The sequence below is a fragment of the Ornithorhynchus anatinus genome, chromosome 12 (assembly GCF_004115215.2).
Source record: "Ornithorhynchus anatinus isolate Pmale09 chromosome 12, mOrnAna1.pri.v4, whole genome shotgun sequence".
Lineage (NCBI taxonomy): Eukaryota > Metazoa > Chordata > Mammalia > Monotremata > Ornithorhynchidae > Ornithorhynchus > Ornithorhynchus anatinus.
Window position 1 is genome coordinate 24366614 of NC_041739.1, and position 12399 is coordinate 24379012.

General features: G+C 53.5%; 1 protein-coding gene across 1 annotated transcript; it reads right to left on the bottom strand.

Annotated features, from left to right (window-relative positions):
* Positions 1-8808: 8808 nt before the first annotated feature.
* Positions 8809-10588, bottom strand: POU4F2 (POU class 4 homeobox 2). The gene is made up of 2 exons (XM_029077076.2): positions 10274-10588; positions 8809-9774 (listed from the first exon to the last, which is right to left on the bottom strand). Exons 1-2 carry the CDS (start codon positions 10568-10570, stop codon positions 8827-8829), a joined length of 1245 nt encoding a protein of 414 aa, XP_028932909.1. The 5' UTR covers positions 10571-10588; the 3' UTR covers positions 8809-8826.
* Between the last annotated feature and the right edge of the window lie 1811 nt (positions 10589-12399).

Below are 12399 nucleotides of genomic sequence, written 5' to 3' on the forward strand. Positions count from 1 at the left end.
GGTGAGGGGGAACCTTTCCCAGCTCCCAACCGTGCTTGGGTTTCTTCCCGCCGACAGGCCCGGCCCGGCCCAGGAAAAAGGAGATGGGAAACGCCAAGGGGCCGGGGCGGGGAGGGGAACGGAGAGGTCAGTGTGGCGTGTTGGGGACGGGGGCGCCGGCCACAGCTGGGGTCCCGAAGCCGAGGTCGAATTCCCACCGGAGAGGCGACGCTGCCCCTTGGGCTCTCCACCCACCCCCTTTCCCGTGTGCACGCCCGGGCGCCACGCGCTCATTCACACACAGACACGCATCCACTAGCTCCCACATGCACACACACGCACACACACGAGTTCCCACACGCACACACAAGAGTTCCCACATGCACACCCACGACCTCACACATGCAAACCCCCACGAGCACACGCACGACTTCACACACGCACACCCAGGCACACACACGCTCACACCCACACACGCTCTCTCTCCCAAAGGCACACGTCCACACACACACGCCAACCGGCCAGAGGGTGTCGGGCGAGGAGAGCGTCGTCAGCAGGGCCCCAGCCCGGGACCTGGGGGGAGTTGCAGCAGGGGAGGTGGGGGACTGGGGAGCCGAGCCTCTCCTCCTCTCTCTTTCTCCTCCTCCTCCTCCTCCCCCTCCCCCAGGCCGCTGGAAGCCTCACGTAGCCTGGGATTTTTTCAGAATAATTGATGGGTCCAGTTCTCCAGAGCTTTCCCTGGGAGAGCCTGGCGGACCGCGCTAGAATTTAAATAGACGTGATTAGTAAAATGCGAGGGGGTGAGGTGACTGTCTCTCGGAGCCTCTGTCTCTGTCTGTCTCTGTGTCTCTGTCGCTGGTCCACCCCCGGCCTCCCTCCTCGCCCCCCACCCCGGGTTGCAGCCGCAGGCCTTCCCGAGATTTGGGGGAACAGATGGGGGTCCCCGAAAGAGACGGTGGAGGGAGAGCGGAGGGTCGGGGGCGGGCTTCTTGGAGTGGGAATGGGGATGGAAGTCAGCGGGAAGGGGGTCCATTTCTGGGCCCGCCTGGCCCTTGTCGGGGTCCCCCAGGCTCCCAGCTCCCAACCCCGCTTACCTGCAGCCCCGGGACCGCTCCGAAGGGAAGTCACCCCTCTGGAGGGGGAAAAGCGTTTGCCTTCCCTCGTCCCTTCCTCATCGATTTGTCCCTGGAAAAAAAGGGGGCCGAGCATTCTTATAACAGCTACAGCCAATTAATATTGCATTAACCCTATTTAAAAAAAAATCCAAAAGCACCAGAACGCGGCACCCTATCAAAGCCATCTATTATTCACGGAAATGTAATTGGAGACCCAAGATGTGTGTGTGTGTCTGTGGGGGGGGTGGTGAGAGAGCGCGGGGCTGTGTGTGTTGCGGGGCAGTGAAGGAAAACACACTCGTGACAGTTTTCCAGAAAGGAAGGGCAACCGAGGGTGCCTAATATTTAATTTCAAGTCTGTGGTTTTCTAATTCGAGATTAAAAGCAGTCACGTCTTTGAAGCCAGACACTTGGTATAAATGTACAGTTAAAATATTCTATTCCGCGGTCCCCAGACAGAGCTCTGCTCGTCCCAAGCTTCATTAAATTTTTATCATCATCCTCGACTGAAGCAAGGAATGAGGGGGAAACCGACTGTCCATCTAATTGCAACTGATAAAATAAAAAAAGCCTAAGGTTTTGTTTTTTCTCATTTCAATACATTAACGGCAGTTTCCCTAGTTCATGCAACCTTGCCGAAAAGTATGGTATTACCCAACCACAGTCCAACAGTCACACCAACAAATCCCCGGCACATGCAGCCAGGATCGGTCTATTCTGTTCTTTAAAGAACCCCGGGGGTAAGAGATGGGGAGGGGCTTCGGGGAGAGTGGGTTTCAGAAAGTGGTGCCGATTTTTTTTTAATGACACCTAGAAGGTATTTTGAAGATCGACAAAAGAGACAACATTTACACTCAACTGGTCTTGATCATTCGAAGATGAAACCTTATTGTCACCCAGCCCAAAGAGATCCTCCAACCTCGTTCTGAGTCCAAGGCGGTTATTTCAGTATGACAATGAAAGGAGTGAGAGATGTTTTTACTCTGCCTATTTCTCATCTTTCCTCCTTACTTTGTGAGCTCCAAACGTTCATTCTTGGCTTCCTGACTTTATTAAACCAATATAGTCTGTGTGGGAGGGTGGGAATATGTTGGGTTGGGCGTGGGGAAGGAAAGGAAAATATTGAGGCCACCTCTTCCCTAAATGCTTAATTCTCTTAAAAAAAAAACTTACACGGAGGAAGCCCTCCATCTCCAGGTACAAAGTAAAAGCTGCAGAGTTTGCGCTCTAAGCGGCTCCCTATTATCACATCGCCACTTAATTTTATTTCCATTCTCTCCAAGTTAAATAGAAAGATTGGCTCACATGGGAGCTGCCATGTGCCTACAGACTGGGGATGTCAAGCAGAGAGACTCACTGTGCAAAGTTAATTTCAATTCCCGCGGAGGATTTCACATTCCGCCTCTCTCTGACCCACAGTAATTAGCTGAGATAACTAATGATTACTTACTTATTCCCTGTAATTATCTGGATTTAATAATTTGCTGTGTAATTTATTAATTCGCCCATAATAGCCTTTCAGATCTGGGAATGGTTCATTTAAAGGGTTGAAGCAGAAGAAGTTTAAGAGATTTCTTTCCCACTGCAGTGTACTCGTTTATTGACAAATTTGCTTCTACGGGCAGTTTTAATTATCTGGGATTCATTGTATTTTTTTTCTGCTGTTTAAAAACAACATTCTGACTCTCTCTCTCTCCCTCCCTCCCTCCCCCCGCCCCCGTGCTGCTTCTGTTTCCACTTAAAGACCAACTGCAAAGCAGTTTCCCAAAGAAATACCCATTATTCGCCACAGACTCTGAAACCCTCATTTCTTAGTCTGACATCCGAGGCACCCCGAATATGGATAACTGGACTTCAGCCGAGGACCTGCCTGCTTAGAAAGACGAGCTATTGACTGACGATATGAGCCTTTTCTCAAAAGCTAGGTTCATGGTTTTTACCAAGAGGCCAGCTTTGACGGCTTTATTTGCAGTTTATATCAGAAACAGTATTTTATTAAAATGACGATCCTGGGTGGGATGGGGTGTCAACGCTGTCTCCAAAGAGTTTACTTGGGGTAGTGAAAGCCTTAGTCATGTGTTAGGCTCGAAAAAACTGATGTTTACTGAAGATTGAAAAATCAGCTGTACTGTTTATGACTTTCCATTAACTCATTCGCACCTTCAGGTTTCCAACTCTCTCCTCTGCACTTCCACCTCCCACCCCAAAGGAATCTTTCGATGAGAAGGAATAGCCCTACAGTGGTGAGGCCACAACATCCAAGGAGATCACAGTACGTTAAGATCACAGCCCGGTTCTTTAGTGCCAAGAATCCCAAGGGTCAATGAAGCCACAAAGTCGCCACGAATAAGGAGGGACAAAAAGAGGAAACGTTCTCGATTAGATCTTTAAAACATCCTAGCCTAGTAGAATCTTCTACTACTAAAGGTAAACCATGAACAAGATGCTGTGTGATGAGTCGGTAAGAACTGGTGAGCGTGTAAATAATAATAATTATGGTATTTGTTAAGCGCTCACTATGTGCTGAGCACTGTTCTCCACTCTTAAGCGCGTCTCCCCGGAAATAACGCTCGGGCAGAGGCACCCTTCAGGGGATTGGGAAATGAGTTAATCGACCCCGAATGATTTGACTGATACTTCAGTGATATTCAGTCTTCTCACGCCATCAGTAATCTGTTGGCTACCATTTTCAAAAGTCACACCGACATGGGTAGCAGACAGTAGCTTGCACTTGACGTGAAGGAATACAGCTTCAGCCTTTACTCGCATCCTTTGGGGTCTTGGATTAAACAGTCTCTGAATAGGAATCGTTTCTATTATGCTTAATAAGGTTTTTTTTTTCATTTTAAGAAAGTAAGGGGGTGGGGGAGGCCAACAAGCCCACTTGCAGCAGAATGCATCTGGTTTGTTGAATACTGAATCAATATACCGATAATGACTTAAAATGGGTGTAGTATAATCTTTGAGATGAGGGCCGAGGTCACACGGAACTGAAAGAGGAGGAAGAAGAGATAAAGGAGTAGGAAGAGGATAAGGAGGAAGAGGGAGAGAAAAAGAAGCAAAGGAGTAGAAGACGATGTCTATGATGATGATTCTAGGTTTTCTGGCTACAGTGTTCAGGATCCTATCTTACTGGTTTGATATGGTAACGCAAACTGTTCTTACATCCTCCTCCTCTCTTTCTCTTTTTCTGTAACCCTACATCTGGGCGTGAGGGGAGTTTTGGTGTTGTTAAAATGGAATTACGTTGAAATTAGGGAACTCTACCCTCCTCCTTCCACTCTTTCTATACCACACTCCACAGTTCCCTTCCAACCGACCTTCCCTACCCATCTACTTCTTTTCGGGGGTGGGGGTGACCCCTCTGTCTTGGGTCTGTTGGTTAAAAGGCAGACTGCTTTTAAAGCTCAGAGAGAGCAGGGCAAGGGCTTGGCCCAAGCTGAGAGCCCTCTCCGCCGTGCCGAACCCAGCGGCATCGGAAGGCAGAGGCAGCGGTGCCAACCAACTCTGCCCGGGGGATAGGGCCGAGAAGAAGAAAATTTTTTAGCCCCTGCAGCCGCGACTGAAAGAGAAAAATAACAAATCAACATCTTGACGCCCCCTCCCCCCCCCGCCCCAGTTCTTCCTGTATAAAGTTAGCAAACTCCTAGCACTTCTTTTCCTCTCCTACTCAGACTTCTGTCCTCATCGTAATGTACAGTCCAAGCGCTTAGTACAGTGCTCTGCACATAGTAAGCGCTCAATAAATACTATTGAATGACTCGAAATGCTGAATAAAAAAGCACACCTTTGCTCTCGTGGTCTTTTGCCACCTGTTCCTCCGGCTTCAACGGATTTGGAGATCCCATCCTCTAATTTATCAAAAGCCGTTAACTCCCCCGTCTCTTCCCATCACTCCCCAACACTGACTTGCTCGTTTGCAAAATCAACCCTGCGCCACGGTCCCCCCCCCCCCCCCCGCCCAGCTCTGGCAGATCCGGGGCGTCCTCAGAAAATGTGACCTCTAAAAGTTCTTTGAACTGAAGATGGAACTTGAAATCACGCACGGACTAAGCTTCACGTTGAAAGAGAGCAGCGAAGCGGCCATCTCTCAATGACAATGACTGTTTATTCTTACAACGAAGAGTCCTGGACGCTCTGGTTTTCTCCTGTCTCCCCCTCTCCCAGCCCCCTGTCCCCCTCCCCGACACCTCAGTGCAGGAAAAGGGTCCAGATTCAAGCCGCTAAAGTTGACCCCGCTGTTTCGGGGAGGCTTATGAAGTAGGACGCTAAGGCTGAGGGGGCGAGGAGGGGTTAGGGAAGAGAAAGCCCCGATGCCTAGGAGTCCCAGAACTTCTGAGTTTAGGAACCCCTCCACTCGCCACCTGAGGTGGCACGACAGAAGTCATTCATTCGATCGGATTTAGTGAGCGCTTACTGTGTGCAGAGCACTGTACCAAGCGCTTGGAATGTACAATTCAGCAATAAAGAGAGACAATCCCTGCCCACCCCGGGTTTACAGTCTAGAGGGATATCCCCTCCCTCCTCCCTCCCCTCCTCCACCAGCCTGGCTAGTTTCGTTAGGTAATGATGGGAAACACGGGGAGGAGAGAGGGAGGTACCCATCCAACGCAGTGCCATCCCCTCCTCCCCACCCCTGGCTCCTGCCCACCTGTCTCCTCTCTGCCTCCGAGCAGGGAGGCAGCCTCCGTGCGGGAGTGCCACCCCGCAGCGATGGAGCCCCACTCCAGGGCCTCTAGCTTGGCTCCTTCTGCACCCGGTCCACCGTGAAACCCAGAAAAGAGCAGAGGAGCCGCTTCCCAGGCTGCTTCCCCCTTCCAGGTGCCCGGGGGGCAGAAGGAAGAGGCAGGGCCAGGATGCTAGCATGCGAACGAGGAAACTCCATGCCTCTTTCTGTACACAAAGCATCTCAGAGAGGCTGGAGATGAGGGCCGAGGTCACACGGGGCGCTTGGAAGGGAGGACAGGGCCAAGGGGAAGGGCGAGGAAGGAGGATGCTAAACGATATTGGGCACCAAATGTCCTCTTGTTTCCCGGCCGGGACCCCTAGACGCTCCCCTACTGCCACAGGCTTCGGTTTAAGAGAACCTCTGATGAGCCTAGTTCGCTGGCTCTCTTTTTGCGAAACCTGCCAGCAATGCCCATCGGAGACCCGAATAAACACCACTCCCTCGTGAAACACCAAAATGCGGCTCCCATTTTAAAAGCCGTAGCCCAAAGACCTAGTCTTTCCTCAGAGAGTTATACAACGTGGCATTTGAAAGCAATTCCAACAGCATATTTTAATGAAAAAACAGCCAACATATTTTGCCAATAAAACGTTAAAATCTTTTTTTTTAATGAAAGACGGTTCAACAACAGTGAAAATAACTTAATACATTACTCTAGTAAATAAACCTTCTATTAACAAAAACAACGAAACCGGTTCATATACAGAACTCATATAGTCTCCCAAAGTCTCATATAGAACAGCAATACAGAGAAATCTGTAAGAATATATCTATATGTGCGTCAATTCGAATGAAATATTTACAATACATATAAGGTACCAGAACCCATGTACCCTTTTTTTTCCTTTGTTCCAAAAGAATTTTAACAAACAACGTGAATTTACAAGCAGTGCACTGTCTCTCTTCTTTTAATTTAAATTTGGCTCTCCTACAAACAAACCTCCAAAAAGAAGACAAACAAACAAACAAAAGAGATGCTGGTTCATGTCAAAATGAAGCAATCAAACCAACAGGAAAAACAGGAGTTGAAGCACGGCTTCGAGATGGTTTTGGAAACGAGAACACCGTGAGATAAGCAAACTCAAAACCAGAAAATGCAATATTGCCACATTGAACCATTTCTTCTCTTGTCTTAGAGGGGAGTGTGTATGTGTGTGTGCTCGCGCGCCTGTGTGCGTGTGTGGTGGGGAAAATATGGGAATCCCTATTAAATATGTAACGAAGTAAACAATACCTCGGACAGGGAAGCAGTCGACATAAATAAGGTAGGACAGCTATTACAGAGCGTCGATGCTTTACAAATAAGAGCACCGCCAGGGATAAACGGGGTGTGTGTGTGTGTGTGTGTGTGTGTGTGTGTGTGTGTATGGGGGTGACGGGGGGAGGTGAGTATTCTTTAACGCGAGAATTTACATATGGGCCAAAAGGAACATTGCATAAGACAAAAGCGTTAATAATTCATAGTCCACAAATGCAAATTCTCTTGATGTCCACTATCCACACTTTCTCCCCCCCTCCCCGTTTTTACCAAGACTTGGAGTAAAGAAGTGTAATTAATTAGAATGAGCACAAAATTAAGTTGCTAGAGAGATAAATGAATAATTTACAGAGGGTTGTTTGGCAGTAATCTAATAATAGCTTTTAAAGATCAGTGAACACAGCAGGCGTTCCTTTCCTAAGCATTATCACTTCAGAGGAAGAAGAGCATAATAACCACAGTAAAAATATATATATATATATAATATACAGCGTAAATGCAGAAAAATCTGCCATCTCTTTTTAAAATCAAAATACTTTTGAGATGCCTCTATCACATTAAGCGTCAACTCTACTTTCAAGTGTCAGCCCTGAATCGATTTAATTTTCTGAAAAATAGTTTCAAAGTGTACTTTTAAACGTCAACAAAAATGTCTTTAAGAATAAAAACAAATCTTACTTGTTTGTTCTTCGTTCTCTTAAAAGGATTTCCTACCTGCCTTCAGCTCAATGTCTGAGGCACTCTGAATGCGCAGAAATCCTTTCCGGGAGGAGGGGGCGGGGAAGGGGGCAACTTTGTTAAAAAAACAAACAAACAAACCAAAACTTGACAATTTACTTCTGGGGTTCTTTGTGTGTTTGTTTATAACTGTTTCTCAATCTCTCTCTCTCTCTCTCTCTCTGCCTCACAGACACACACACACCCACACTTACACGTTCTCACTAACCCCCTCGTCCTCTCGGGTCACCCAGACATTGTTTCTTGTAATCACATATGGGAGCGGGAGGAGAAGGAAAGAACCACCTCAACCATAGAAGGAATGAACGAAGGACGGAAAGAAGGAAACGGAAAGAAAGAAAGGAGAAAAGGGAAGAAAGAAGGAAAGAAAGGAAGAAAAACCGAAAGAAATGAAGGAAGAAATAAAGGAAGGAAGGAAGGAAGGAAGGAAGGAAGGAAGGAAGGAAGGAAGGAAGGAAGGAAGGAGGGAAGAAAAGAAGGAAGAAAGGGAGGAAGGAAGAAGTAAAGAAAGGAAGGAAGGAAAGAAGGAAGGAAGGAGGGAAGAAAAGAAGGAAGAAAGGGAGGAAGGGAGAAATAAAGAAAGGAAGAAATAAAGGAAGAAAAAGGAAAGAAGGAAGAAATAAAGAAAGGAAGGAATAAAGGAAGAGAAAAGGAGAAAGGAAAGAAGGAAGGTGGGAAGAAGAGAAGGAAGAAAGGAAGGAAGAAAGAAAGAAAGGAAAAAAGGAAGGTAGGAAGGAAAGAAGGAGGGAAGAAAAGAAGGAAGAAAGAAAAAGGAAAGAAAGGAAGGAAAGAAGGAAGGAAGGAAGGAAGGAAGGAAGGAAGGAAGGAAGGAAGGAAGGGAGGAAGGAAGGAAGGGAGGGAGGAGGAAGCTGGGCAGGGAGGAAGGTGAGGGTTGGTGTAGGGAGGGACCCCCACTCCCAACCATCCATCCATCCACCGCCCCCGACAGACACCCCCCCCACCCCTGGAGCCCCCCGCCCCCCGAGAGAAGAGAGGGCGAGCGAGTCCTAGATGCCGGCGGAGTACTTCATCCTCTTCTGCTTCTGCCTCTGGTTGCAGAACCAAACCCTGACGACGTTCTTCTTGAGGTCGAGCTTCTCGGCGATGGCGGCGATCTTCTCGGAGGAGGGGCGCGGCTGGATGGCGAAGTAGGCCTCGAGGGAGCGCTTCTCCGGCGCCGCGATGCTGGTGCGTTTGCGCTTCTTCTCGGCGCCGCTGAAGAGCTCGGGCTTGGTCAGCTTCTCCCGGTGGGACTTCTCGGCCTCCTCCAGCCAGGCCTGCAGGATGGGCTTGAGGGCGATCATGTTGTTGTGGCTGAGGGTCAGGGACTCGAAGCGGCAGATGGTGCTCTGGCTGAGCGAGCCCACGCCGGGGATCTTCAGGTTGGCCAGGGCCGAGCCCACGTCGGCCTGGGTCACCCCCAGCTTGATGCGCCGCTGCTTGAAGCGCTCGGCGAAGGCCTCCAGGTCCCGGGGGTCGGCGTCCACGTCGCTCATGCAGCCCATGTGCGAGGGCAGCCCGTGGGCGTGGGCCATGCCCAGGGCGGCCTGGTGCATGGGGTTCATGCCCCCCAGGTGCGGCCCGTGGGCCGGAGTGGACACCACCGAGCCGTCGGGCCCGGCCATGGCCCCCAGGGCCAGCCCGGGGGGCAGGTGGTCCAAGAGCTCGCCCTCCAGCGCCTGGTGGGGCTGGTGGTGATGGTGGTGGTGGTGATGGTGGTGGTGGTGGGTGCCCGCCAGGGCGGCCGGGTGGGAGATGGGCACCGACGACGACGAGGCCGCCGAGGTGCAGGGGATGGTGTTCATCGTGTGGTAGGTGGCGTCCGGCTTGAAGGGGCTGTGGTGGGGCGGGTGGTGATGGTGGTGGTGGCTCTTGGCCTGCGACACGATGTCCACCGCCGCCAGGGCCTCGGCGCGGGCCAGCAGGCTCTCGTCCAGGCCGCCGAATATGTTGCTCTGCCGGGCCAAACACAAGCCCCGCGTTACCGTCCGAGGAGGACTGGCCTCCCTCGCCCTCTCTCGCTCTCTCTCTCTCTCCCCGACCCGCCCGGGATGTCTCCCCACCACAGGAGGAGGGAGGAAGAAAGAAAAGGGTGCCACGGCGAGGGGGCGAGACAGGGAGATGGGGAGAAGCGGGCGGGACGCCGCGGACACACACCCACGCCCATCACCCGCAAGGCGTCACCCCACTGTCCGTTCCGGGCGCTCAGTACAGCGCTCTGCACCCACTGAGCGCTCGGCGAGTGAATGCCCGGCCTCCCGGCTGGTCAAGATGCGTCCCCGCCGCCTGCCCGGGTGGGGAAAAAAGATGCAAGGGAGGGACGGGGAGGGAGGAGAATGGGAGGCGTGGGGTGATCCGCTGTGCCAAAAAGGAACATGAAGAGGAGCGAGGGGGCTGGGGGGCCACCTGGGCCCGGCGGGGGGGGGGGGGGGGGGAATCAGGCGGGATACGTACCGGAGGGGTGGGAAGACAGGCTCGTCTCATCGCCTCCGGGCCGCCGCTGCTGGAGGAGCTGCCGCCGCCGCTGCTGCTGCTGCTACGGACCCCGGCGCTCCCTCCTCCTGCTCCTCCCGCTCCTGCTCCGCCGCCCCCGGGGCTGCTGCTGCTGCTGGGGGAGCTGGACGAGGGGGCGGCCGGGGCCGAGGTGCAGGGCGAAGCCGTGTGCAGGGCCGAGTACTTGGGCTCGACGTGCAGGCTGCCGCCGTGAGGCATGCCGAAAGCCTGCTTGCTGTTCAGGGACATCATCATCATCCTTCCCGGGCTCCCGGCGGGGAGAAGCCGGGAAGGGCACGGAAAAGTTCCCGCCGCCGCCGCCGCCGCCTCCGCCTCCTTCTTCGGCTCGTCCTCCTTCTCCTGCCGCTCCTCGTGCCGGCCTCCTCCGCTTGGCTGTGGCTTCGGACCTTTCCTCCTGCAAACTGCCCCCCCGAGCCGCCCGGCCGCAGCGTTATATTCTCCCTCTCCTTCCCCCCCGACTGCCGCCGCTCCCCCCCGCCCCCCTGCCGGGAAGCGCCGGCTCCTGCTGGGTTTATTCTCTCTCTCTCTCTCTCTCTCTCTCTCCCCCCGCCCCCCTTCTCTCCCTCCGGGTCTCTCTCTTCTCTCTCCCCCGCCTCTTCCCTCCCTCCTCCCCCTCCTGTGCCTGCGCTCTCCTCCCAGCACTCCTTCCACCGCTCCCACTCTTTCTCCTCCTCCTGTGCCTGCGCTCTATTCCCAGCCCCCCTTCCACCGCTCCCACTCTTCCTTCTCTTCCTCCCTGTGCCTGCGCTCTACTCTCAGCCCCCCTTCCACCGCTCCCACTCTTTCTCCTCCTCCTCCTGTGCCTGCGCCCTACTCCCAGCACTCCTTCCACCGCTCCCGCTTCTTTTTCTCCTCCCGTGCCTGCGCTCTGCTCCCAACCCCTCTTCCACCGCGCCTACTCTTCCTCCTCCCTTGCCTGCGCTCTCCTCCCAGCCCCCCTTCCACGGCTCCCACTCTTCCTCCTCCTCCTGTGCCCGCGCTCTCCTCCCAGCCCACCTTCCACGCTCCCACTCTTCCTTCTCCTGTGCCTGCGCTCTGCTCCCAACACCTCTTCCACCGCTCCCACTCTTCCTCCTCCTATTCCTGTGCTCTATTCCCAGCACTCCTTCCACCGCTCTCACTCTTTCTCCTCCTCAACCTGTGCCTGCGCTCTACTCCCAACAGCTCTTCCACCGCTCCCACTCTTTCTCCTCCTCCTCCTCCTCCTGTGCCTGCGCTCTCCTCCCAGCCCCTCTTCCACCGCTCCCACTCTTTCTCCTGTGCCTGCGCTCTCCTCCCAGCACTCCTTCCACCGCTCCCACTCTCCCTCCTCCTGTGCCCTACTCACAACACCTGTTCCACCGCTCCCACTCTTCCTCCTCCTGTGCCTGCGCTCTCCGCCCAGCTCCTTCCCACCGCTCCCACTCTTCCTCCTCCTGTGCCTGCGCTCTATTCCCAGCACTCCTTCCACCGCTCCCACTCTTCCTCCTCCTGTGCCTGCGCTCTATTCCCAGCACTCCTTCCACCGCTCCCACTCTTCCTCCTCCTGTGCCTGCGCTCTCCGCCCAGCCCCTTCCCACCGCTCCCACTCTTCCTCCTCCTCTTGTGCCTGCGCTCTCCTCCCAGCCCCTCTTCCACCGCTCCCACTCTCCCTCCTCCTGTGCCCTACTCCCAACACCTGTTCCACCGCTCCCACTCTCCCTCCTCCTTTTCCCTACTCCCAACAGCTCTTCCACCGCTCCCACTCTTTCTCCCCCTCTTCCTCCTGTGCCTGCGCTCTATTCCCAGCACTCCTTCCACCGCTCCCACTCTCCCTCCTCCTTTTCCCTCCTCCCAACACCTGTTCCACCTCTCCCCCTCTTCCTCCTGTGCCTGCGCTCTATTCCCAGCACTCCTTCCACCGCTCCCACTCTTCCTCCTCCTCTTGTGCCTGCGCTCTCCTCCCAGCCCCTCTTCCACCGCTCCCACTCTCCCTCCTCCTGTGCCCTACTCCCAACACCTGTTCCACCGCTCCCACTCTCCCTCCTCCTTTTCCCTACTCCCAACAGCTCTTCCACCGCTCCCACTCTTTCTCCTCCTCCTCCTCC

What these genes read in the sequence shown, in the direction of transcription:
- POU4F2 (XM_029077076.2), bottom strand. Translation starts at nt 10,570, where the DNA reads ATGATGATGATGTCCCTGAACAGCAAGCAGGCTTTCGGCATGCCTCAC. An exon ending in CCTGTCTTCCCACCCCTCCG is followed by an intron (nt 9,775 to 10,273) that starts GTACGTATCCCG and finishes TTGGCCCGGCAG; the next exon opens with AGCAACATATTCGGCGGCCT.